A 27329-nucleotide genomic window follows, 5' to 3' on the forward strand; every position below is an offset into this window, starting at 1 on the left:
AGGAAAACCTCTAGAGCCTGGGGTGCGCAAAAACACCTGCCCCCATCATGGTGCAGGAGGCCGACTCGGCCACACCCACTCAGCAACCAGGCAGAGAACCCTTTTCTAAAACTTTTGAAGGCCACCCCTGAGCTCATTCCACGGATGGTGAACCTTCTGATTTGGAGCCGCCGCCTCGTGTTTTGTTTCTGGTCTGATCTAGAATGGGCCACCCTCTCCTGAAAAAAACAAACAAACAACCAAAGGAACCCCAGAAACATCCGAGAAGGTTTCATATTGTCATTTTAATTTATTTCAGGCAGTGAATTCCTAAAAGCAGCAGTTTCCAGCTTGCAAAATCTTCTGAGGAGATCTCCCCTCACTACAGGTAGAGAGGTAATCCCATCGAGCAACCCATACTCTCCCTCCCCAAGCAATGAAAAATCAAAACACCGGCCCATTCGATCAATCACCCGCTGCTGCTCCTTTATTTCCATTCATCCAGTGACCACTTCTCCTTCTTTGGCATCTCTTATTCTTTGGATCCTGGAGGTCGGGTTCAAATGGGAGGAAGCAGGAGATGGCCTGAAAATGAGAGGGAAAAAAAAACCACACGCATTATTATTGCCTTTGGAGGACTCCCTGAATCATTTAAGTGTTGCAGATTAGTTGTTGCTTAAAGCCTAGGAAGGAATGCTGGAACTTCCGGTTTGAAGGGCCTCGGCGACAGACAGGAATCCGCGATCGTGCGCGGTTTCTGCTTGGGCTCGCCGCTGGAGCGCCCCGAGCCGGCTGGTTTCGGGGCTAAGCCACCCCATAGAGGTGGCAAAGAGGGGGGAGACCACCAGCAGGGCCGAGGAGAGCCGTATCTCTCCTCCTCAGCTGGCCAAACTCCCTTTCTCAAAGGCGGTAGGAGCGGTGGTCAGAAATGGCCACCTCAAAGAAGCACTCAACCAGAAAAGAACGTGCAGGAGGAAGATAAGAAGTGAAAGTTTTGGCTGACCGGGTCAAGTTGAAAAAGCAATAACTAAGGTACCCTGGAACTTAAATTTTACAAAAGATAACATCGCTCCCAAAGAAGAGTCGGAAGCAGCGAAAGAAAGTGAAAAGGGAAAGGTTTGGCTTTTTTTTCTTCTCTCTCCTTCCTTACACTGACAGCTAAGAGACCTAAATAAGAAATCGGAAAAATCCGCTTTGGCATCAATAGACAATTAAGCTGAAAATACAATTAAATGCCAAAGGGACAATAAAGATTTCTGGACATTAAAGCCTAGGAAGGAATGCTCTGAAAGGGAAGAAGATGGTTTGCCAAAGAACTGGATCGGAGCCGACGCTACTTCAGTCACCACATGACATGACTGGTTCCAAAGCAGACTGCAGGTGGCTGGGGGAGAAGTAGCATGCTCAATCCGAAAGCATCCTCTAATCACGCTTCCCTTTTTAGCGGAGGGTGAGGATGAGAAAATAAAACTTAAAAAGATGAAAGGAAAACAGAGGATGGTTATAAATGGCAGTAATCCTCAATCTACAACCATTCGTTTAGCAACGAAAATTAGAGCAGCGCTGAAAAAGTGGTTTGCAACCGGTTCTTGTACAACAGTTGCAGGATTCCTCAGGTCCACACAATTAAAATTTGTGTCCTTGGCAACCAGCATGTATTTACAATGTCTGTTTCTCTCTGGTACAATTATCCTTCCTTCATTTCCTCCCTCCCTCCCATTGCCTTCCTTTTTTCTTTCCTCCCTCCCTCCCCCTTCCTTCTTTTCCTCCCACCCTTCCTTTCCTCCCTCCCTCCCTCCCATTTCCTTCCTTCCTTCCTTTCCTCTTTCCCTCCCTCCTTTGTCCCTCCACAGTTGTTAGAATGCAGTATTGCAGGTTAACTCTACTGACTGCTGACTGCCAGCAGTTCGATCCTGACCGGCTCAAGGTCGACTCAGCCTGCCATCTTTCTGAGGTGGGTAAAATGAGGACCCAGATTGTTGGGGGCTGCCTCTGTAAACTGCTTAGAGAGGGCTGTGAAGTGGTATATAAATCTGTGCTGTTGCTATTACTGTCCTTTCTTTTCCTTTCCTTTCCTTTCTTTCCTCCCGTCCCTTCCCCTCCTTCTCTCCCTCAGAGAATGGATGACATCAAGCCAAACCCAAATGGAGGACATAGCTATATGTGCCCACCATATAACAGCCTCGGTGGCAGTGGTTAGAGTGCTGTACAGCAGACCACTTCTGCCTGCAATTTGGCAGTTCAAATCCCACCAGGTTCAGGTTGACTCAGCCTTCCATCCTTCCGAGGTGGGTAAAATGAAGATCCAGATTGCTGGGGGCAGTAGGCTGACTCTGTAAACTGCTTAAGAGAGCACTATAAAGTGATATATAAGTCTTAAGTGCTATTGCTATTGCTATCTCCAGTGTGGTGAAAGCTACTCTCCCCCGCTCTAGCTCTTTATTGAGGTCCAGTTCCCATCCACAAGTGTTTTCTTTGCCTCAAAACAGAGTCGGCAATGGGCTGGCCCTGGTTGCCATTCCCACATGCTCAGCCTTGTTCCCCCGTGACTTACTTTGTCCCTCTGGAACATGCTTTCTTGCCGTAGCCCAGTGGGCCTGTAAGCGTTGAAGGAGCCGGTCCTTCTCCTCTCCTTCTCGCAGAGCTTTCTGCCAAAAATAGAAGAGGAAAGTGAAGTTGAACCTGCGGCTAATAGGAGGAATATACCCAGGGATATCTGGGAAGGGGCAGAAGGTCAAAGAAGTCAAGATGGTGGCTATAGCCTTGCCATCAAAGCCCCCCTCATTTTTTTTTATGTGGGATCACATAACTGCCATCTTGATTATTTTTGACACCTGTGGAGTTCTCCGACTAAACCTTGCCCGCTGAAAAGGCACCACTTTGTTCCAATTGGAAACCGCTTCTGAACTTTGTGCTTGGAGTGGAAAAGAATGAAACTTTGATTTGGGGTTTTACCGATTAGATCAGGGGGTCTCCAACCTTGGCAACTTTAAGACTTGTGGACTTCAACTCCCAGAGTTCCTTTGCTGGCTGAGGAACTCTGGGAGTTGAAGTCCACAAGTCTTAGAAGTTGCCAAGGTTGGAGACCCCTAGATTAGATTGATAGATCTTCATAGAAATGGCTTGTTCATATTATTGTGACAAAAACAAAAAGGTGTGGTTTTATTTTACTGCAACAGAAAGTAGTTGGAGGTCAATGTTTCTTTTTCTTTTTTTCTTATCCTTCCTCACTTCTCTTCCCCCTTCTTCCTCCCCACTGTTAATAAATAAGACATCAATGTTAATAAATGAAATGTTAACCCGAAAAGGCGCCACTTTGGAGAAAACACTGCTGGTGAGTAATCCTGTATGAGAAGTTGCTACACACAGGGAATCCCCGTCTTACAACTGGTCACTTAGCGACCAAAGTACCGTCCAGACAATACAGGTAGTCCTCAACTTACAACTGTAAATTTTACTGACCGTTCAACATTACAACAGCGGTGGAGAAAATTACGACTGGTCCTCACCCTTACAACTTACATCCCCAAACTCACGTGCTCAAAACTTGGGCCTTTAGTAATCTCGTAGTTACAATGGCTGAATGGTCATGTGATCACCAACTGTGAGCTACCCAACCAGTCAAATCAATGGGAAAGGCCAAATTCAATTAGACAAGTGAGTTTGTTGTGATTTGCTTAATAAAGCTGGTGGGGGGGAAGGTTGTACAATTGGGAGTGGCTCACTTAACAACCACCTTGCTTGGCAGTAGAAATTGTGGTCACAATTGTGGTTGTTCAGTTGAGGACCACCTGTAATTTGGAGAAACACGGAGTGTTCTGGACCCCAAATCTGGGAGTCCTCTTCCCGTCATTCAATTGTTTCCCAGATCTAGCGCAAATGCCTTGACGATTTTGATCACCTCCAGCGCATGTGCCTTTAGGTTCTCCATCTCTTGGAGTTCAGCCAATTTTGTGCAGTGTTCCTCTAGGAGAACAGCTCCTTGGCTTAGCTTGGCTTCAGCCTGGGCCAGCTGCCTGCGGAGTTGTGCGATTTCTTGGCCTCGCTCTTTGGCGTCCTGAGATTGTTGACGTAACTGCTCCTAAATAGGCCCAGAGGAGCAGAAGGCATTTACTTCCACAGAGAAGGAGTACAATAAAAAAATATTTTGTCAGAGAGTTTGCAGCGTGACTACCAGTATGAAACAGCCCAGGATCAAAACACAGCACACAGAGACTTAAGACATTTAACAGTGGTTTATATACAATAGTTATATACAGACATATACCTGGTAGGAAAAATACCTTACAAGCAATCTTTGTTTTTCTTAACTCTGCAATGAATACTGGACATAAAGAGAGAGAACAAGCCCTCTAATGGCTGCCTTTATATAAGCACCTCTTAAAGGGGTAGAACCCATCCCTAGTCTTAAAGGGAAATACCCATGTTATGCTGATTCATTCTTATTGCATCAGCCACAGCTTCATTGCTGGTCAGCTCTTAAATCCCAAGGCCTTAACACATTTTAAGTTGCACTGGCCAATAGTTGCAGTGAGTGTACAAGTACAGGTAGACCTCGACTTACGACCACAGTGGAGGCCAAAACGTATGTTAGTTAAGGAAGCAACTTGCCCCATTTTACAACTTTCCTTGCCACATTTGTTAAGTGAATCACTGCAGTTCTTAAATTAGTCACATGGTTGTTAAGTGAATCTGGCTGTCCCGTTGACTTTGCTTGTCAGAAGGTCGCAAAAGGGGACCCCATGATTCCAGGACACTGCAACCATCATAAACAAGACCCAGTTGCCAAGCATCTGAATTTTGATCACATGACCATGAAGATGCTGCAATGGTCATAAGGGTGAAAAATGGCGGTAAGTCACTTTTTTCAGCGGTGTTGCAACTTCGAATAGTCACTAAATGAACTGTGGTACGTCGAGGATTACCTGTACTGCAGTTTTACACGTAAAGTAGATCTTGGGTGTTGAACTTGATTGCGTCATGGGCTGGATCGAGACGTATGGTGGCTTGTTTTTTCCTTTGTGGAGCTAGGGTGGGCGTGGCCTGCGTGCAACGTATCCGGCCTGCAGGCCGCCAATTTGACAAGCCTGAGGTAGATTTAGCTCGTCTGGTTTTAGTTCACCGAGCTGTTTTATCCGGTGAGGTTCGCATCACTCATGCAAGTCAGAAACTACACTCCTCTTCTCCCTACTCTCCTTCCTCTTTACATCTTGAGAAACTAGGGAGGGTCCCGTCTGAGCAGAGGAGGGCTGCAGGCGGTTCGCAGGGGTTCGGAAGAGCCCCTAGCTAAAATCTGTGCGGTTCAGAGGACCCCCAAATCCTACTCCTGGCTGGCCCCAACCATCCCACCCCTCCTCTCCCAGGGGTCCCCACGCAGCCCGTTTTGGATGCATGTAAGTGCAGGACACGCATGGAGGCTCGAAAAGGGCGAGAAACGGGCCTCTCAGAAGAGTAGGCCAGAAACGGGCCTGTTTCCGGCTTCCAGAGAGCCTCCGGAGCCCAGGGAGACTGTTTACGCCCTCCCGGAGGCTTGAGGAATGCCTCCGGAGCCCGGGAAGGGCAAGAACGCCCCTCCCACCATGGTGCAGGAGGACGACTAGGCCACACCCCACCATGGCCACATCCATTCAGCAACTGGGCAGAGAACCCATTGCTAACATTTTTGAAGCCCACTCCTGCTCCTGAGTCTCTTGCCCCGCCCACTATCCAGCTGCGGGCTATGCTGTCTCTTCTCTGACGATTCCCTTGACAAGAGTCTCTTTGCCAAGCCTCCCAAGGTCTTTCCCACATACCATCTCAAGCAGAGGTGGATATTCAGCAGGTTCTGACCAGTTCTGGAGAGCCGGTAGCGGAAATTTTGAGTAGTTCAGAGAACCGGCAAATACAATGTCTGACTGGAGATTTTACAGTATCCACCAAGCCACGCCCACAGAACCGGTAGTAAAAAAAATTTGGATCCCACCACTGATCTCAAGATCAAAAACAAGATTGAAGAGAAAGGCCAGCCCTTTTTTCGGATTCCCAAATCCCGGGATGCCCCGTCGTACCTATCGTTACCTGGAGTTTGTGTTCTCGGGCACTGGCTGCCTCTTCTACCACCTGTAGCTGCCTTTGCCACTCGGCCTGGAGCCGTGTCTGCTCAGCCAAGGACTGGGCCAGCAAATCTTCCTTCTCCTGGATCTGCTGGAGAAACGCTGGAGCCAAGTCGGAGCTGCCGAGGGAATTTGCAAGAGCCTAGAGCCAAGACAGAGAGGCAAGAGAAGATCTATCAGAGTTATCCAATCTGGAAAGGGCCATATTCTACACATAATGAGCCATTCTGGCAGAGTGGTCAGAGCGCAGTACTGCAGGCTACTTCTGCTAGCTGACGGCTGCCCGCCATTTGGCAGTTCGAATCCCACCAGGCTCAAGATGGACTTAGCCTTCTGTCCTTCCGAGGTCAGTAAAATGAGGACCCATGTTGTAATGACGAGGCAGTCGAGTTGTTTGATCATGAACAACTGAATCATGATGATCTTTATTGGAGTCTAGTCTTACATTTATACACATTTTTAGTTATCCTCCATCACTGGTTAACTTTGGTTACTGCTTAACTTTCATTACTGTTTAGCACAGTAATTAATTATCTCTAGTTAAATATGTTTACTTCCTCTCTCTAACCCTCCTTTAGATTAGTGACTTTGTTTACCTGAGTTGTATTTGCTTGGAAACATTCTTTATCTGAGGTTTGCCATCCGAGATTGGAACATTCCTGCAATTACAACTCTACAGACCCAGATTGTTGGGGGGGGGGCAATAAGCTGCCTTGTCAGAGTATATTCATGAACTGGAATAGAGCTTGGTAACAAGGTCAGCCAATGAATAGGCATAGCAACTAAGTCAGCCAATGAGGACTGTTTGGAAACTGAAACTAGAAGTAGCCTGGGCGTGGCTCTATATTAAGCTCTGCAGCTCTGAAGCTATGTTAAGCTCTGAGTCTGTCTATTGAAGATGAAACTGCTTCTCTCCTCTGCTGGGTGTCTTGCTTGCCTGCTGAACTAAAGTGAAACTGATGTCTGTTTCTGAGCTCCTGAGTTGCTGTTCTGCTCTGAACCTGCAACATGTCTGCTTCTGTTTGAGTTTGCTCCATGTTGGAGAAATCTACTACTGGTATTGTAAAATTTACTTTATACATTTATAAAGAAGTTAAATGAAGCCTCAGCCATCTGTGTTTACTTTTGTGGCGCTGAATTTATGTTGCGATACTCTGAACATCCCTCTGTAAACTGCTTAGAGAGGGCTGTAAAGCAGTGGTCCCCAACCACCGGGCCCCGGACTGGTACCGGTCCATGGATCATTTTATACCGGGCCGCCTATTTTGCTTGGGCGCCACCATCTTGTTTCGACAGCGCTTGAGAAAGTGCTTCCGGGTGAGCTTGTCGGTCGTCGGTTGGAAAGCGGCGCTTGGGTGCTGAAGGAATCCTCGCGCCTTAGTTTCGTTGAAGGGGGGGGCGGCTTCGAACGAAGAGCCGTCCCCATGGCGGTGGAGTCTCGCGTTACTCAGGAGGAGATTAAGAAAAGAGCCTGAAAAGCCCATCGACTGCGAGAAGGTACAAAGGAGGAGTTGAAGGTGGCGGGGAGAAGCGGGGGACGGCTGGCTGGCCGGTCGCTCAGCTCACCTTGCCCTGGTCATGCGTGCTGATGCCGGTACCGGTCCGTGGATCATTTTGTGATGCCGGTACCGGGCCGTGGTACAAAAAAGGTTGGGGGCCACTGCTGTAAAGCACTGTGAAGTAGTTTGTAAGTGCTATTATTATTGTTATAATATATCTTAAAATGTTGGAGGATGCAGGCAGGGTAGTGGGGAAGGTGCTGGATTAGGAGCAGGGAGGCCTAGATCCTGATTGTCTCTAAACCACATAGTTTCCCTGGACTACTCTGGGCCAGTCCCCCTCTTTCAGCCCAACAACCATTGTAGGATAGGGGGAAAAAAAGGTTCTGGGCCAGGAGAAGAGAGACCCAGGTTCTAATCATCCTTCAGCCATGGAAGATGCATGGAACCCTATTTCCACCCAACCTAAACAGATCAGGCATCCGGCCCTTGCTTATCAATGGAGACCGAGTGGAGCAAGTGGCCAATTTTAAGTTTCTGGGTGTTACCCTAAAAGAGGACCTGACCTGGGGCGCTCACATTGCAGCACTGGTCAAAAGGGGCCCAGCAGAGATTATACTACCTGAGACTTCTCAGGAAACAACAACTGAATGAGAAACTGCTGGTGACCTTCTACCGCTGCACCATAGAGAATATCTTAACTTACTGCACCTGTGTATGGTTTGCCAAATGCACAGTGGCAGATAGGAAAGCACTCCAGAGGGTTAACATCATTGCCCAGAGGATCATTGGTTGACCTCTCCCCTCTTTGGAAGAGCTTTATAGCTCCCACTGCCTTAAGAAAGTTCAAAACATTCTCAAAGATCCATCTCATCCCGGGCACCCTTTTTTTTAACCTTATTACCATCTGGCAGACGGTACAGGACAATAAAAACAAGGACAAATAGGTTGAAAAACAGCTTGTATCCAAGAGCAGTAACTCTGTTGAATTCTGCTATATAGTGCAGTGTTGGTATGGTGTTGGGGGTTTTCAGTTCAATGTGTGGAGGGTGAAGGATGTGTGTTTTGTGTTTATTTTCATGAGCAGGATGCGCACTGAAGGCGGTGTTTGATTTCATTGTACGAAATGCAATGGCGACAAAGTAAACTAAACTACCTCAGAAGATTATGGTTGTGTAGAAAAATAAGAGGAAGAGCACCATTAGGGTGCCTCAAGGTACTCAATAAAAGGCGGGTATACAAATACAAGTAGTCCTTAACTTACGACCACAATTGAGCCCAAAATTTCTGTTGTTAAGTGAGACAGTTGTTAAGAGAGCTTTGCCCCATTTTACGGCCTTTCTTGCCAAAGTTGTTAAGTGAATCGTTACAGTTGTTAAGTTGGTTAATATGAAGCTAGTAACATGGTTGCTTAAGTGAATCTGGCTTCCTCATTGACTTTGTTCGGAGGGTCGCAAAAGGGGATCCCATGACACCCCCTCCCCCCGCGTGACACTGCAATCGTCATAAATGTGAGTCAATTGCCACACGTCTGAATTTTGACCACAGGGATGCTGTAGCAGTCGCAAGTGTGAAAAATGGTCCTAAGTCTCTTTTTTTCAGTGCCGTTGTAACTTCAAACGGTCACTAAGTGAACAGTTGTAAGTCGAGGACTACCTGTACAACGTATCGAGAGATACAATCTGAATTTGGTAGGGCTACCTCCACATCCTTGGTGCTGCTGGTCAAAGCTTCCTGGAGGGCGTTAATTAAGGTTTCCTTCTCTTTCAAAGCGAAGACCAAGGTTTGGCCCTGCAGTTGCCAGAACTCCTGAGTTGAGGCACAGAGAGACTCCAGGCGATGGATTTCCCGCTCTTTCTGGTTCAAAAGCTCCCGCAGAGCCTGGGACAGGAAGAAGAAGAAGGACCAGAGAAGGTCAAAAGCCTCCAGACAACCCAACGGCTGCAAATTCTCATCTGTCCCAAACCTCCCTTTTGATATTCATTTGAGATTTTACACCATTTGAGATTCCTCCAACCTTGGAAAAAAATCGACATGAGGACTAGTTCTTCCCTCACGTCGAACAATCTTCCACCACATTGTCTATATTACCGGATCCCTCCCAGCTTGACCCCCAGATCTGGGCATTCATACATGCATGGTCTCCTCTTCCGTACGGAGGCTGGTGTTGAGTCGTGCCAAGTCAGCATCTTTATCTTTCAGTGCTTCCTGAAGGTGTCTTAACTGACGGTGCACAGACTCCAGGGCCAAGAAATGGCTGGATTGAGTCTTCTGTGGCAGTCAAAGCAAAAAGAGAGGATTAGGAGTTATTTTTGATGATAGATAGATAGATACAGATAGAAAGAAAGAAAGAAAGAAAGAAAGAAAGAAAGAAAGAAAGAAAGAAAGAAAGAAAGAAAGAAAGAAAGAAAGAAAGAAAGAAAGAAAGAAAGAAAGAAAGAAAGAAAGAAAGAAAGATACAGAAAGATACAGATAGATACAGATAGAAAGATAGAGATAGATATAGAGATAGAGATAGACAGATATAAATAGATAGATAGATAGATAGATAGATAGATAGATAGACAGAGAGGATAGATAAGATAGATAGATAGATATAAATAGATGATAGATAGATCGATAGATCGATAGATCGATAGATCGATCGATAGATAGATAGATAGATAGATAAGATAGATACAGATAGATAGAGATAGATATAGACAGAGATAGAGATAGATATAGACAGAGAGAGATAGAAAGAGAGAGAGAGACAGACAGACAGACAGACAGACAGACAGACAGACAGATAGAGAGAGAGGATAGATAAGATAGATAGATATAGATAGATAGATAGATAGATAGGGTAGATAGGATAGATAAGATAGGATAGATAAGATAGATAGATAGATAGATAGATAGATAGATAGATAGATAGATAGATAGATAGATAGATAGATAGGATAGAGATAGATAGATAATGGATGAGAAGTGAAACATCTTCAAAAGAAAAAACAAGAAAGTCCAGTTGTCTCTTTGGGAAGAAAAAAAAGCACCTTTGGGATTTCCTCTTCCTGGTTTACCTCTAATGCTTGGTCTCTATCTTTCAGACGCAGGGCCATCTCCTTGATCAGGGTTTCCAATTGCGGGGGGTTCACCCCAGGTGACCCAAGTGACAGCAAGATGACCAAACAGTCCTGCAGAAGAAAATGAAGACAAAAGCATCAGAGTTTCCTTTCTGAAAGGACCAAATTTTTCTTGACTTCCTCTTTCATCCTCCTCCCCCCACTATATAGGGCCATGATGGCAAACCTATGGCATGCATACAGGAAGTGGCACACAGACCAATACTCGAATCCAGCTCATCAGTCTGGAACCGGCATTATGTATCTGATATTAACACAGTTGAGAAAGTCCAGAAATATTTCACAAGAAGAGTTCTCCATTCCTCTACCCGTTGCAGAATACCTCACGCCACCAGACTTGAAATTTCTTCTAGACCTAGAAAACCTAGAACTACGCCACCTTCGGTCCGATCTAAGTATAGTATATAAAATCATACATTGCAATGTCCTACCAGTCAATGAATACTTCAGCTTCAACCATAACGATACAAGAGGACACAATAGATATAAACTCAAGGTTAATCGCACCAAACTTGATTGCAGGAAATATGACTTCAGCAACAGTGGTCAATGCCTGGAATACTCTACCTGACTCTGTGGTTTCTTCCCCAAACCCCAAAAACTTTAACCTTAGACTGTCTACTATTGACCTCACCCCTTTCCTAAGAGGTCTGTAGGGGGCGGGCATAAGCGCACCAACGTGCCTACCGTCCCTGTCCTATTGTTCCTTTTTATTTTTCTTATATGTATCCATTTCATGTATTCATAACCATGTTTATTCTTATACCTGTAATCTTATAATCGCTTGACAAAATAAAATAAAATAAATAAATAAATATTTTTATGGAAAAATTCCACTTCCAGCATGCGTGCTATAGGTTCGCTATCATAGCCTTAGGATATCCTTCACCCAGGAAATGAGGCAGGTGAGGCAGTCATCTCATCACCTGTAGGGCAGTGGCCCCCAACCTTTTTTGTGCCACGGACCGGTACCGGCATCACAAAATGATCCGCGGACCGGTACCGGCATCAACACGCATGGCAAGGCGAGCCGAGCGACCGGCCAGCCAGCCGTCCCCCGCTTCTCCCTGCCACCTTCAACTCCTCCTTTGTACCTTTGTCGATGGGCTTCGGGACGGCTTCGGGACGGTCGCTCGGCTCGCCTTGCCTTGGGTGCTGAAAGAATCCTCGCGCCTTAGTTTCGTTCGAAGCCGCCCCCCCCACCTTCGATGAAACCAAGGCGCAAGGATTCCTTCAGGACCCAAACGCCGCTTTCCAACCGGAAAAGCTCACCGGAAGCACTTTCTCATCAAAACAAGATGGCGGCACCCAGCAAACCGGCGGCCCGGTAGAAAATGTTCCACGGACTGGTACCGGTCCGGGGCCCAGTGGTTGGGGACCCCTGCTGTAGGGGATCTCCCTTGCTCGGCTCACCTGTAACACCTCTTCCTTGCTTTGCAGACACCTGGTCAGTTGATGGAGCAGCTGTTCCTGGTGATTCATGGCCTTCTCAGGTGGAAAACCAGCCTCCTGGGTCAGAGAGAGTGGGGTGGGAAAAAAAGTAAACGGAAAACATTCCAGCCTTGTGAGGTAGTCCAGATAAGAAGCATAGCCAGAATTATTAGCTCTGTCTGTAGCGCAAGGCTATAGTAACAGAATCTTGCATGTCTAGAAGTCATAGAGGTAGTCCTTGACTTACCACTGTTTATTTACTGACATCTCAAAGTTACAACAGCACGGGGAAAAAAAGTGACTTATGATCAGTTCACGCTTACGACCAGTTAAGTGAATCACTGCCGTTGTTAAGTTAGTAACCTGGTTGTTAAGTGAATCTGGCTTCCCCATTGACTTTGCCTGTCGGAAGGTCGCAAAAGGGGATCATGTGACCCCAGGATACTGCGACCGTCATTAAGTATGAACCAGTTGCCAAGCGGCTGAATTTTGATCACGTGACTGTGGGGATGCTGCAGTGGTCGTAAGTGTGAAAAATGGTAATAAGTCACCATTTTCAGGCACCCAGATGAAACCTAGCTTCCTAATGAATGATAGCCGTCCATTTACTCGGAGCCAAGCTGCACTAAAAGCCTCCAATACAGGAAACACAATGTTGCCAGCCAATCAAGACAAAAAAAAAAGCTACAAAACAGACAGAAGATATTAGAAACACCAATCAAGCAGAACACAGCAAACTCCAAGACCAATAAACACAGACCAAGACTCCCAACCAATCAGGATGAAGAAAAAACCATTCTGGCACAGCAGTAGGCTTGCCCCAAATTTAAAACAGAAACGGCTGTGAAAGTCTGACTCACAGACGAACACAATACAGAAGATGATGGCAGATGAGATTCTGCCGAAACGTTGCTACAACTTTAAAAGCACAACTATAATGATGTGGGAAAATACCCAAACAAAGCTGAATACCATACATGTAGGTACCCGCGAAAACTTAAGAAAACATAAATATAGATATAGATAGATAGATAGATAGATAGATAGATAGATAGATAGATAGATAGATAGATAAATAGAGATAGATAGAGATATATAGATATAGATATAGATATAGATATATTTGTTTTCTTAAGTTTTCGCGGGTACTTACATGTATGGTATTCAGCTTTGTTCGGTATTTCCATCGCCATTAGTTGTGCTTTTAGTTGTAGTGATGTTGCAGACTCATCGTCCACCATCAGGCTTGTGTACACAGACCGAACCCAATACACAAGCCTGATGATGGCAGATGAGATTCTGCCGAAACATCGTTACAACTTTAAAAGCACAACACATAAAATAAAACTTTATACATCATTATATCAATGTCAAGACATCTTTTACATTTTATTATCAGCTTTCTATATACACATTTCTTTCATTATACAATTTCAAGTTAATATATAAATAAATATAGATAGATATGAATATAGGTATAAGTATTTACATAGTTTCTTATTCTTTACCTAATTGCCATTTTGTTTTCTTTTTATTCTTAAACCATTCATACCAGGCATCCCAGACATTATAATATATCGACACTTCTTTGTCTCTTAATTTCATTGTTAGTCTGTCCATCTCTACACAGTCTAAAAATTTTTTTATAACAACACCCTCAGATGGTACATTTTCCTGATTCCAAAATTGTGCGTAGGAAATTCTAGCAGCTGTTAAGATATGTAGCATAAGGTATTTATCTTTTTAATTATATTTTTCTGTTATTATGCCTAATAGAAATAGTTCTGGTTTGGATTCAATTTTCTGTTTTGTTATTTCTTCTACCCACAATTGAATTATATTCCAATATTTCTTGACCTCTGGGCAGGTCCACCACATATGAAAACCAAGGGTGCCTGGTTGGGGTGTGTTTGAGCTGTTTGAGCAGAACACAGCAAACTCCAAGACCAATAAACACAGACCAAGACTCCCAACCAATCAGGATGAAGAAAAAAACCATTCTGGCACAGCAGTAGGCTAGCCCCAAATTTAAAACAGAAACGGCTGTGAAAGTCTGACTCACAGACAAACACAATACAGAAGCCTGATGATGGCAGATGAGATTCTGCCGAAACGTTGCTACAACTTTAAAAGCACAACTATAATGACGTGGGAAAATACCCAAACAAAGCTGAATACCATCCATCCATCCATCCATCCATATATATATCTTTTTCATTGTAACTAAGAATAAGCAACTTTAACAATAAAATTTTCACTAGTAGTTTACAATACAGAAAAACCTCTTTGAAAAAAGTAAGGAAAAAGAATAATAAAAAGGGATCAAAGAAATATACAAATATTACCCTGGGGTTTAGAAATATTATGGAGGCTTCAAAGTTTGAGCAGATTCAGTAAGAAATAACATCTAAGGACATTCCCAGGCTTTAATGAAACACTAAGGATCTCAATTTGGTTTTTAATCCCAGGGAATCTGAACAGGACAGACCGACAAGGATCTCAATTAATTTAAACCCTAATTCTGCTTACTCCTTTCTGGCTGAGCTTAATGCATCAACTTATCCCAAAACTGTGTTTTATTATAGACAACAAAGCAGTCGTTGGTTTACTAATCCTCTCTTGCTTTAATCACAATTTATGTTCCCATCTGAACCCAGGATCCTGGCTTATGCTCCCCTCTGCCTACTTCCTCTTTCATTTAAGCCCATCACAGTCAGTTGACTCTCTCTGGCATCAGTGACAGAGGAAGGAATAAACCAGGCTTTGGTTAAGCAAGTCACAGCATTTTCCCTCTTCTGCTACTTCAATTCTGACTCAGTCAATTGGGTTCTAGACTTGAGCTCCGCGCAATGGGGTGAGTGAGTTCCTGTTCTGGCCTCATCTCCTGCCTGTCTAGCAAATTTAACAGATAATCAGAGTTGGAAGGGACCTTGTAGGTCATCTAGTCCAACCCCCTGCCCAAGCGGGAGACCCTACACCATTTCTGACAGATGGCAGTCCAATCTCTTCTTGAAAGTCTCAAGTGATAGCGCTTCCGAGGGCAAGCGGTTCCATTGGTTTATTGTTCTCACCGTCAGAAAGTTTCTCCTTATTTCCAGGTTAAATCTCTCCTTGTTCAGTTTCCATCCATTATTCCTATAGGTGCTTTAGAAAATAGCTTGACCCCTTCCTCTCTGTGGCAGCCCCTCAAATATTGGAAGACCGCTATTATGTCTCCCCTGGTCCTTCTCTTTACTAGACTAGCCAAGCCCAGTTCTTGCAACCGTTCATTGTATGTTTTAGCCTCCAGTCCCCTAATCACCCTGGTTGCTCTTCTCTGTACTTTTTCTAGAGTCTCAACATCTTTTTTATAATGTGGTAAACAAAACTGGATGCAGTACTCTAGGAGTGGTCTTACTAAGGCTTTATAGAGTGGTATTAGTACTTCCCTTGATCTTGATCTAGCAGGCAAATGCAAGTAGATTAATAGGTACCCCTTTGGTGGGAAGGTAAGAGTGTTCTGTGTGCCTTTGGCGTACAGACATGCTGGCCATATGACCACAGAAATTGACTTCAGCCAACGCTGGCTCCTCGGCCAAGAAACGGAGATGTACACCATGCCTTAGAGTCAGACACGACGGATAGGGAAGCCTACCTTTTTTTTTAGCCAATCCAATATGTCTCAAACACACCTGGAGCAGGCTGAAAAGGAGGTGCTATGGTGGGCAGAATAAGGTTACACAGACATAAAGCCCCACTTAAGTAGAGAGGCTGCACCAGTTCTCTCTCAACCTGCACCAGCCCCGTTTATTGGGTGTAAAACTAATTTGCCCCTGGAGCAAACAAATGGGGGTAAATCCCAAGCCAGAGAGTTCCTCTGCCTTTGGGTGGCATCAATTGCTTGGGAGGCACTGCTTAATAAAAGAGACAAGGAAGACTTACGGATTCTACCTGGTTAGGTGCCTCTCCTTGCTTCTCCTGAAAGTTCTTCAGTTCTCCCTTGGCTGTTTCAAGAAGTTCCTTCAAATTATCAAAAGATCTTCGGAGGTCCTGGTGCAGAGACCGCTGAACCTGGAGCTTTTGGGAAAGACAATGTCAGCGTTCCAGCAAAACTCCACTCCCACCAATAACTCCGAGAAAGACATCTTCTCAAAAAGTTCTTTTTATTTTGGATAGTAAACTGGCACAAACTGGGGAAAACCCGAATCTGAAAGTTCCGGGCTTCATGGCAATAAGTCAAAACTACAAAATCCATCCCCTGCACCCATCATCACAACACATGCCCCAATCACCATCCGTCCCAACTTGAGACTTCCCCTCACTTATGCGCCAAATAACATGACCTTGAATTAGAAAAAGAATGTTATGATGCCTAACTACGTACACTCCAAGAAATTCCGCCCTCCCACTTTCCCAGGCTCAAAAAGTGGCCGTGTGGGAGAGCATCTGGTCTCAATATGGCTTCCAAAGCTGACAACAGAGTTGGAAGGGACCTTAGAAATCTTCTAGTCCAATTCCCTGCTCAAGCAGGACACCCTATACCAGTGGTCCCCAACCACCGGGCCCCAGACCGGTACCGGTCTGTGGATCATTTTGTACCGGGCTGCAAAGAATGAAAGTTTGGGCGCCGCCATCTTGTTTCGGCGGTGCTTGAGAAAGTGCTTCCGGGTGAGCTTGTCGGTCGTCGGTTGGAAAGCGGCATTTGGGTGGTGAAGGAATCCTCGCGCCTTAGTTTCGTCAAAAGGGGGGGGGCGGCTCTGAACGAAGAGCCGTCCCGATGGCGGTGGAGTCTCGCGTTACTCTGGAGAGATTAAGAAAAAGCCCAAAAAGCCCATCGACCACAAGAAGGTACAAAGGAGGAGTTGAAGATGGCGGGGAGAAGCGGGGGACGGCTGGCTGGCCGGTCACTCGGCTCGCCTTGCCTTGGTCGTGCATGCTGATGCCGGTACCGGTTCGTGGATCATTTTGTACCGGGCCGCAAAGAATGAATAATCGTGAAACTGGTCCCTGGTACAAAAAAGGTTGGGGACCACTGCCCTATACCATTTCAGACAGGTCGCTATCTAGTCTCTTGTCCCAAGGGTGTTTTTTTTCAGGAGGCAACTTGACTTTCTTGTTTTTTCTTTTGAAGACATCTCACTTCTCATCCAAGAAGCTTCTTTAGCTCTGACTGGATGGTGGAGAATGGAAGGATTCCTTCCATTCCTTCTTAGCCACTATCCTGTCAGAGGCGAAGAAGCTTCTTGGATGAGAAACGAAACATCTTCAAAAGAAAAAAAAAACAAGAAAGTCCAGTTGCCTCCTGAAAAAGCACCCTTGGGACAACCATGACCTGGATGACTGAGAATACATACAGTGTCAACTCGTAAAGCATTCCTATGCCTATTTCCGAGTTGCCATAACAAGGAGTGGGGGGAGTGCCGGACATGTTGCTCCTAATAAATCTTTTGGATTCTTTTGAAGCTTGGCTCGAGGCTCATGATTTAATTAGGGCAATCGTGGAACCCCGACATACAGACTGTCCAGTCTCTTCTTAAAAGCCTCCAGTGATGGAGCACCAACAACTTCTGGAGCGAAGCCGCTCCACTGATTGTTTTCACTGTCAGGAAATTTCTCCTTAGTTATAGGTTGGTTTTCTCCTTGAATATTTTCCATCCATTGCTTCTTGTCCTGCCTCCTCGAGCTTTGGAAAATAGGTTGACTGACTCCCTCTTATTTGTGGCAACCCCTCAAATATTGGAACATTGCAATCATGTCACCCTTAGTCCTTTTTTCCCCACTAGACTAGACATTCATTCATAAATCACACTTACAATGGGTTGTGGAACATCTGGGATTTCCTGGAGTCCTGATTCTCCACCTCTGCTAATTTCTAGCTCAGAGCTCAGATAGAGCTAAATTTTTTAAGCCAGTCTTTCTCCATTTTGGCAATGTTAAGGTATGTGAACTTCAACTCCCAGAATTCCCCAGCCAGCCATGCTTCCATTACCCACCCCAGTCTTTGGGCAACAGAGACAATCTTCAATGTATGCATTTATTACAACGGTCCTTTCTGAGTTCATTCCATTCCCACCTCCTTCTTCACCCTTGAGTTGTCAGCGACAAGGGTCCATGGGACCTCCTTTAAGAGCCGTGTTTCTCAACCTTGGCATCTTTTAAGATGCGTGGACTTCAATTCCCAGAATTCCTCAAACACACCTCTTTTTTCTGCCAATGGTGCTGTCGAGATAGGGCAGGGACACACCTAGGTTCCATCTTGGGCAGTGGTGTCAAACTCAATTTCACTGAGGGCCGCATCAGGGTTGTGTTTGACATGGGGGACATGGGGGGGGGGGGCATGGCCATGGTGGGTGTGGCCAGCTCAACGTCAATGTTGGCGGCATCTGTGGTGGCCCAGTGAAAATGGAACTTTGGGAGGGCCACGTGTGTTTTCACTGGCAGAGGGCAGCAGGAGGCCATCACAGCTGAAAACAGAACCTGGGCGGGCCACGGGCGGGCCACAGACAGCCCTCCCGAGCTCTGTTTTCACTGGCAGAGGCACTGCGGGCCGTTGCTGTTTCCAGGCTGGCCCTGCGGTCCAGATCGAAGCACTCCACGGGCTGGATCTGTCCCAGGGGCCTTGAGTCTGACACCCCTGGTCTAGGGGCAAAAGCCAAGATGGCCGACACACCCCTGAGCCATTGTATCCCTGCCCCTTTTTACTAGGAGTTGCAGGTGCCCAGGGGTGGGATTCAACCGGCGTTACTACCGGTTCGGTGATTACGTTTTGCAACTGGCTTCCCCATTGACTTGGCTCCTCAGAAGATGCCAAAGAGGATCACGTGACTCCCAGGACACTGCAGCCGTCGTAAATATGAGTCAGTTGCCAAGCACCTGGATTTTGATCATGTGACCATGGGGATGCCACAATGGTCGTGAGCGTAGAAAATGGTCATTTTTTTCAGTGCCATTCTAACTTTGAACTGTCATTAAACAAATGGTTGTAAGTGGAGGACTACCTGCAGAACAAATGGGGGTTAGAACATCCCACAGCTTAGGATAATGCCTGATCTCAGCCTTACTCCTTTGTGCCTCTTACCTTTGGCTCAAGAGGCAGAAACTCATCCATCAGGTCCTCATAGGATTCTTCTCCCACGGGGCTCTCTCTCTGGGGAGTGGCCCCCCGCCAGTTGCCCAGCAGGACAGGGATCTTACTGCCCAACGGGACCTTCAGCCGCTTCCTTCTAATGTCCTTCAGGTTTTTCAGCGCCTCCCAGGCAAGTTCCGATTCTGGCAAAGTGTCCAACGACAGCATGGAACACGACTCGACGTCCCCCAAGCTCTGGGACCGCAGAGAGGCCTGGGAGCCCGCGCAGCACACGGTGGGCATGCTTTGTGACTTGTCCCGGCAGAGGGAGAAGATGGGGGACCAGGTTCCCAGCCGCCTTGGTGTCCGGCACACCCACTCATAATTGTTGTCGTCCACCCTCAGCCCGTGGCAGCTGCGACATTGGCGGTTCCGACACGGGGTGCCCGGACGGCTGCTGTCAGGGCTGTCAGCCCAGCACTCATATTCAGAGAGGGCCATATCATCCTGAAGGAGGCGCTGGTACTGCACTTGGGGCAAATCCGCTATGCTGGCTGAGATCTCTTGGCCCGCATAGGACACGGAGGCCCCACTATCTGGAAACCGCCGCGTGTAGATGTGGCGCAGCGAGCGGGCCAACTGGTCCTTCTCCGAAAGCAGGCGCTGGAGGCGGTCAATGGAGAGAGCTTGAACCCGGGCGATGACCGTGTCGAAATGGTACACCCGCCCCAAGGCCTGGGCGCATTTCCCACACAGGAATTCTCCACACTCATCTCCACGCCGGGGAAGCTCTCGGTCGAGGACATAGGACAGTATCACCAGCAGGTCGGGGCGCGCGCCATTACTGCTCCGGCTGAAAAGCCACCGCCGTTGATTCCCACGCAGCACAGTGCCACAAAGACGGCAGAAATTGTTGGGGCTCTCCATGAATTCAGAAGCGCTGGAAGTGAAACAGAAAGGACTCTTTTATTTCCAATTTTTCCTCAGGCTTCCATGGACCCTTCCAACTTTTGTTATTCTATTCTATTTTACTGAACCATCATGGCTGCCATCTTTTTTTTTTTTTAAATCACTCTCTGTAGGTCTCTGGCAAGTCCACAAAATGAACCAAGGAATAAACTGGCCACCACAGATTCCCACTGTGAATGTGCCCACTTTATAGGGTTCTTGTTCTGATCAAGGCTTTCTGATACCATAATTAAGCATACGCTTACTTAAAACAACTCTTGTTTTATTTCAACGCTGGGAATTATATGCATTCCCAGCCCGTAATGAGTCCCAGTCCCTCAAGATAAGCACCCACCTTTCTTTCCTTTGAATTGCTGCCAAAAACCAAAGTGCCAAATGAACTATTAAAAAAAACCAACCGAAGTACAAAGTCCACACAAGAGCTTCAAGGATTAATCCGAACAGAACGAATGATTTTGCTTCCTGCAAGGTTTCCTCACCTTTGCCTGTCCTTTGTACTTCATAGGAGGGGCAATCACCACCCAGCCTTACTCCCGAGTCACCCCTTTTGTCTCAGCTGCTCTTGCCTTCTAGCAGCTCTGTGCACAGGCACACTGGGAACAGGCTCCCCTGGGTCCTCTGCCTCGCTGCTGCCAGACTCCAGAGGCTCCGGAGTCAGCACACCACTCCCAGATGGTCTTGGCCCCCATCTCTGCATTGGATGCAAGACCCTCATCCGAGTCCTCTCCAGACTCCTGGATTGGTACCCGTTCTTCCCCACTGTCCGATTCCGCTGCCATCTGCACAGGCTGCCGGAAAAGCACAACAGTTCTACAAAACTGATTCTCCGAACGTGAATCTTCGCAGAACCCAAACCAGAAATTTCAGGACAAGAAGGAAGTTTGGAGAAAGCAGCAAGCAAGCAAAATAACCTTCCAGAAAAACAAACATGGGGATCTCCCCCCTCCACAATCCCCCCAAAAAGCTCAGTCGAGTAATTGTGTTTGACCAGCGAAGAGCAAAAAGCATAAAAACATGCTTTAAAAGGCACAAGCAATAGTCTATGCTGTGATTTTGTTCCAAGTCTTATAAGATGTAGTAATTACACAGCATGGGAAACACAGTGCAAAAATAGACAAGCTTTCATCCTTCGCCTTGCCAAGAAAGACTGCCTGGGCCAGGCAACTAGGAAATACAAACTTCACAAAGAAGAACCAGCTGTTTTCAGATGACCCAGAATCCAAGAGTAATCAATCAATCAATCAATCAATCACAATAGAGCTGGAAGGAACTTTGGAGATCTTCTAGTCCCGTGATGGCGAACCTATGGCAGAAGTGGCACGCAGAGCCCTCTCTGTGAGCTGCAAGCCGTTGCCCCAGCTCCGCTGTGCATGCGTGCACATGCCTCCCACTGGTTAGCTGGTCTTCGGGTCTCTGCCGCGTATGCGCAGGAGGTGGGGCGCATGCAGGGGGATGGGGTGCAGGCACAGGGATGCACATGCATACCCGGGGATGGGGTGCATGCAACAGGGGACATGCACACATGTGGGGGGGGGTGAGGTGCATGCACAGGGCATGCACATGCATGCACATAGATGTGTATCCATGCGTGGGGGACGTGCACACATTGAAATTTGGACACTCAGTGCCGAAAAGGTTAGCCATCACTATTGTAGCCCATCTCTGGCTCAAGCAGGAGATCATTTCAAATGATTGTCCAGTCTCTTCTTAAAAACCTCCAATGATGAAGCACCCACAACTTCTGAAGGCAAAGCTGTTCCACTGGTTGATTGTTCTAACGATCAGGAAATTTCTCCTTAGTTCTAAGTTGCTTCTCTCCTTGGTTAGTTTCCACCTGTTGCTTCTTGCCCTGCCCTCAGGTGCTTTGGGGAATAGCTTGGCTCCCTCTTCTTTGTGGCAGCCCTTCTGAGATATTGGAACAACTGCTTGTAGAGTTGTAATTGCAGGAATGTTCCAATCTCGGATGGCAAACCTCAGATTAAGAATGTTTACAAGTAATTACAACTCAGGCAAACAAAATCACTAATGCAAAGGAGGATTAGAGAGAGGAAGTAAACATATGTTAGACTTTAACTAGAGATAATTAATTGTGTTAATTACTATGCTAAACAGTAACGAAAGTTAACCAATGTTAGAGGATTACTAAAAATGTGTATAAATGCAAGACTAGACTCCAATAAAGATCATCATGATTCATGTGATCATGATCAAACACCTCGACTGCCTCGTCATTGCAACACTGCTATCATGCCTCCCCTAGTCCTTCTTTTCATTAAACTAGACAGGCCCAGTTCCAGCAACCCTTCTTCATATATTTTAGCCCCTAGCGCCCTAATCATCTTTGCTCCTCTTCCCGGACACTTTCAATTTTCTTTGGAGAGCACAACTGTGGACAAGGAAGTCCCAGTTGGATCACAAAGAAAGGAGGCAGATGGTAATCGATTTATAAGAGGCTTAAAGGAAAAGATCAATAGAGGGAAGGAATTATATAAGGTTGGTTCACTGTCATTAATGTTTACATGCATGGAGAGATCCCATATGGAACTTTCTTCCAATGTTTACTAAACTGACAAGGCTAACAAGGATGTGTGTGTGTGTGACACAAGAGAGAGAGAGAGAAATGAGAGGAGAGAAAGATGAACCTGTCATATTTTAAAGAGAAGTCCCTATGGGTCATGCTCCAGTTTAAAAATGAATCAGGTACATTTCCCCACAAATCTATATATATAAATGCAAAATACCACTCATGCATCATCACAAAATCTCCAGAACCATAAAGCCTACAAACTTGAAATTTGGCACGTATGTTCCTCTTGGCTGCTAGGTGCTCACTAAGAAAGGATTTTTTGAAATGACTATCAGAGCATTAGTATTTCATATATTATTATTAACACGCTCTGATGATAAGGAGTTCTACTCCCCCTCCCCAGCTGAAAAGAAATCTGTTCCAACTACAATTGAGATAAGCCACGCCCAGGCCCCTTCCTGTCTCCTTCTTGCTCACACAGCAAATACCGTTTCAGTTTCCAAACAGCCCTCGACTGTCTCACACACTGACAGGACACTAGCCAAATGAATACTGATGGATGCTGGTAGGCAGAGGCCCAATTTTTTTCACCCTCTTATTTTCCTCCCCAAAAACTTGCCTGATCACATCGTTTCGTAGCGAAGCATGGGCGACCCTGCTAGTATGACCTAATTTACACAATCAAGTCCATTAAAGAAAACAAAACAAAGCTAAAAGCCTTCCAGTCACAGCAGGGTTCGTGCCACCCAAACCATCCATCTTTGCAGACCAAACCCCAGAACCTCCCAAATCAACAGGTCACACTGCTGCTGGTTTCCAGCAGGCCTGGAGCAACCTGCTAAGCCCTCCGACAGGTACATACTCCTGTCCTTAAGAATACAACCTTTCTGTTCTCAGCCCTGCCCAGATTTTCCAGAAACAGGAAGAACCAGCCGCTAAGTCAGGCTTCTGGTCTCTTTAGCCTTAGCGGTGTCACTTTCCAGCTTTGGCCACGGAAGATGCCTCAAACCCCGGTTACTTTGGCATGCAATTTGCAAACCAGGGTTTGGGGCCTCCAAAGCGGAGCCGGCAAACCAGCTTCCAGCAAACTTCTTGGGCTGGACTTTGAACGGACCAAGAAGGGCTGAATAAGAAGGAAGCCCTCGCCCACTGAATCTCCCTTCCTATTCCCCAGTTTGGGAAAGGGGAGGGAGCCATTCCCCGGAGAGAGAGAGGGGGGGGGTGGCGGATTTCTCGTAGTCTGCAACTCCTTCCCTCTTACCTTTCTCCTGCTCTTCGGCCACTCCATCCAGAGCAAAGGGCAGGAGATCAGAGCACACCTGGCTCAGAAGCTCCACCTCTCCAGGAGGGGAGAACGGAGGGAGGAGGGGCTTCTCCTTGGATAAGCATTTGGGCTCTCCCCTTGAAAGCGCAGGGAGGGGCTAAATAGCTTTGCACTTGTACCCTATGACTATCGTTAAGTACCTTATGATTCTCGACTCTTGACGAATGTATCTTTTCTTTTATGTATACTGAGAGTATTTACACCAAGACAAATTCCTTGTGTGTCCAATCACACTTCGCCAATAAAGTATTCTCTTCTCTTCTCTTTTCTATTCTATTCTATTCTCTTCTATTTTCTATTCTATTCTATTTTCTATTCTCTTCTATTTTCTATTCTATTCTCTTCTATTTTCTATTCTATTCTAGTCTAGTCTAGTCTATTTTCTAGTCTATTCTATTCTATTTTCTATTCTATTCTATTCTATTCTATTTTCTATTCTATTCTATTTTCTATTCTATTCTATTCTATTTTCTATTCTATTCTATTTTCTATTCTATTCTATTCTATTTTCTATTCTATTCTATTTTCTATTCTATTCTATTCTATTTTCTATTCTAGTCTAGTCTATTTTCTAGTCTATTCTATTCTATTTTCTATTCTATTCTATTCTATTTTCTATTCTATTCTATTCTCTATTCTATTCTATTTTCTATTCTATTCTATTCTATTCTAGTCTATTCTATTTTCTATTCTATTCTAGTCTATTCTAGTCTATTCTAGTCTAGTCTATTCTGTAAACCACTTAGAGAAGACTGTAAAGCACTTAAAAGTGGTATATAAGTCTAAGTGCTATTGCTATTTGCATCCTTTTAGAGGTAGACCATTTGTCTGAGTGGGTGTCCTGCCTAAGCAAGGGGTTGGACTAGAAGACCTCCAAGGTCCCTTCCAAATCTGTTATTCTATTCTATTCTGCTCTGCTCTACTCACAGTTCAATTAAAGGAAAACATTATTCTCCCCCATCCAGATGATAGAAAAAGGCTACTTCCAAGAAGCTTCTGGGATGAGAAGCGAAAGGTCTTCAAAGAAAAACCAGAAAAGCCCAGTTGCCTCTTGAAAAAAAAAAAAAAAAAAGCAGCTATGGGACAACCGTGACTTGGATGAGTGAGAAACTCCACAGACAAAAATGTTACTTCTTTGTCATCTCTGATCTCCCCGGATTATTAAAATCCTTACTCGGTGCATTAAATGGGCCAGCACAACATCTCTACTCCACCTATTATTCCGTTTGCAAAAACTGCCTCTCCCGGAACCCCCTCGACTGCAAGGTTTTGGAGGCGCACCTTAAAAATACACGCGCATAACACCACCCGGGCTTTCCTCTGCCGTTGCAACAGGTAGAACAATCCACACCCGGGAAAACTCCTCTTGCTATATAGCGAGAGCTGCACCCGAGTCAACTCCAGTTTTTGGAGACGCGCCTTCAAACACCCGCGCGCACACCCACCCGTGCTTCTTCCGCTGCCATTGCAACAGGTAAGAACAATCCACACCCGGGAGGGAGAGGGAAATAAGCCTTTTCTTTGCTGTATTGAGCTGCACCTGACTGACGTTTGCACGCGACGGGGCCCCGGACTCTCTCCGAAAGCGATCCCTTTAACGGGATCGCTCCACCCCCGCCCTCGGCGAGAGGATCCGAGTGGTCGGAAGGGATTGCCGGCTTGTCCCGCTTAACCCTCTCGCGCGTCGAAAACCACAGGCGCCCTGTGAAGCCTTACTTCCGGGTTTTGAAGAAACTTCGGGACAGAAAATCCTAACTCCTAAGACGGGATCTTGGATTCCTGGGATCTTGGATTCCCGGCGGATCCCTTGCAAGATCGAGCCCTGCTTCTTTGCCTGCGAGGCTCGTCCCGGTTAAAAAGGCGTCCCCCTTCCACCCCCGGCCCTCGCCCGCTTGCCTTTGCGCCTCCGGGCTGTCTGTTTGCGCTCCTTCGCGGATCGTGAGAACGCTCGCTCCGTGCCCCAAACGAACGATTTTCCCAGCCACCCTTCAGATCCGGGCATGTGGTTCTCCTTGAAATCCCGCACGGAGCCCAGAGGCGGAGCACCGAGCCGCCTCCTTTCCAAGGAGCCCAGATGAGTTCACTTGCAAGGTCTTGCTGCCATCTAGAGGCGGTCCGAAGTTTTGCAAGCCGGATCTGTCCACACTTCCCCCCCCCCTCCCCCTTCCTTTCCCGTCGGGAGTCTGGCAATCTGGGCGCCGCCAGAGGGAGCCTCGGCGGCAGATCTGGAAGAGGCGAGGATTATATAAAGAGCCTTTGCTCACCTGAAGACGGGGCGGTTCCTGCCACGTCGCGCCCTCGGCCCCCACCCTGCCTTGTTGACGCTGGTTGGCTGGAGCCCTTGCAAAAGTCACCTGGGTCCTGTTTTTTGACGCCCCGACCCGCTGAGGAAAAACCTTTGGGTCGTGGGAAGCCTGCAAAGGGCGATGGCTCTGGCAAGCGAGGCTCAAAAGAGGGAGAGGGTCCTTTCCAGGAAAGAAACAAAATGGTCTCCTCAGGAACTTTCTCTCCATCCCAGCACTTTGGGGGCCAAAGGAACTGACCAGCGGGGGGACTATAGGTCCGTGATGGCGAACCTATGGCATGTGTGTCACAGGTGGCACGCAGGGCCATTTCTGCGGGGCACATGAGCCCCAGCCAAACTTAACGGCACTGCGTGTGCATGCACCTCCCAGCTTATTTTTGGCCCACTTGAGGCCTTTTTTGGCCTCCCAGAGGCTTGAGGGAAGCCTCTGCAGCCTTTGGAAGCCAAAAAAACGAAACGGGCCTGCTTTTCGGCCACCAAAGGCTGCAGAGGTTTCCCTCGAGCCTCTGGGAGGCCGAAAAAGGCCTCAAATGGTCCAAAAATCAGCTGGGAGGCGTGCGCATGCGCAGTGCGGGTAAGAGGGGGAGGCAGGGGGTGTTGTACGTGCATGCACGGGGGGGTGCATTACATTGTGGGTGCCGGCGCGCGCGTGCTTTTGGCACACCACCAAAAAAAAGATTCACCATCACTGCTATAGGTAGTTCGCGACTTACGACCACAACGGAGGCCCACATTTCTATGGCTAAGCGAGACGTTTGTCAAGTGAGTCTTGCCCCCTTTTCCTGCCACGGTTGTTTCAAGTGAATTTCGGCCGTTTATAGCTTAGTCACACGGTTGTTAAGCGAATCTGGCTTCCTTGTTGACTTTGTCAAAAGGTTGCAAAATGGGACACTGCAATCATTATAAATATGAATCAGTGTGTGAATTTTGATCACGTGACCACAAGGATGCTGCAACGGTTGTAAGCATGGAAAACAGCGTGAAAAACAGCCTTAAGTCACTTTTTTCTGTGCCGTTGTCATTTTGAATGGTC

At 46.5% G+C, this 27329-nt stretch overlaps 1 protein-coding gene across 9 annotated transcripts; it reads right to left on the bottom strand.

The window, feature by feature from the left end:
• Positions 1 to 265: 265 nt before the first annotated feature.
• Positions 266 to 26275, bottom strand: LOC113425452 (uncharacterized). Of its 9 annotated transcripts, none has more exons than XM_026687611.2 (11): positions 25888 to 26275; positions 19184 to 20111; positions 16048 to 16182; positions 12109 to 12204; positions 10633 to 10746; positions 9704 to 9841; positions 9272 to 9451; positions 6037 to 6213; positions 3881 to 4060; positions 2534 to 2627; positions 266 to 564 (listed from the first exon to the last, which is right to left on the bottom strand). In XM_026687611.2, the coding sequence occupies exons 2-11, from the start codon at positions 20096 to 20098 to the stop codon at positions 539 to 541; spliced, it is 2055 nt and encodes a 684-aa protein (XP_026543396.1). In that variant the 5' UTR covers positions 20099 to 20111; positions 25888 to 26275; the 3' UTR covers positions 266 to 538. The 9 variants fall into 9 exon arrangements, with proteins under 9 accessions (XP_026543396.1, XP_087809129.1, XP_087809126.1 ...); XM_087953003.1 differs by having other exon boundaries at positions 16057 to 16182; positions 25888 to 26196; XM_087953000.1 differs by having other exon boundaries at positions 25437 to 26155.
• Between the last annotated feature and the right edge of the window lie 1054 nt (positions 26276 to 27329).

This window comes from Notechis scutatus, chromosome 2, assembly GCF_049901735.1.
Source record: "Notechis scutatus isolate UNSWTSFEM ecotype Mainland chromosome 2, rNotScu1.2, whole genome shotgun sequence".
Lineage (NCBI taxonomy): Eukaryota > Metazoa > Chordata > Lepidosauria > Squamata > Elapidae > Notechis > Notechis scutatus.

What these genes read in the sequence shown, in the direction of transcription:
- LOC113425452 (XM_026687611.2), bottom strand. Translation starts at nt 20,098, where the DNA reads ATGGAGAGCCCCAACAATTTCTGCCGTCTTTGTGGCACTGTGCTGCGT. An exon ending in TTCTGCCTCTTGAGCCAAAG is followed by an intron (nt 16,183 to 19,183) that starts GTAAGAGGCACA and finishes CTTTCCCAAAAG; the next exon opens with CTCCAGGTTCAGCGGTCTCT. An exon ending in GCAGCACCAAGGATGTGGAG is followed by an intron (nt 6,214 to 9,271) that starts GTAGCCCTACCA and finishes TCTTGGCTCTAG; the next exon opens with GCTCTTGCAAATTCCCTCGG.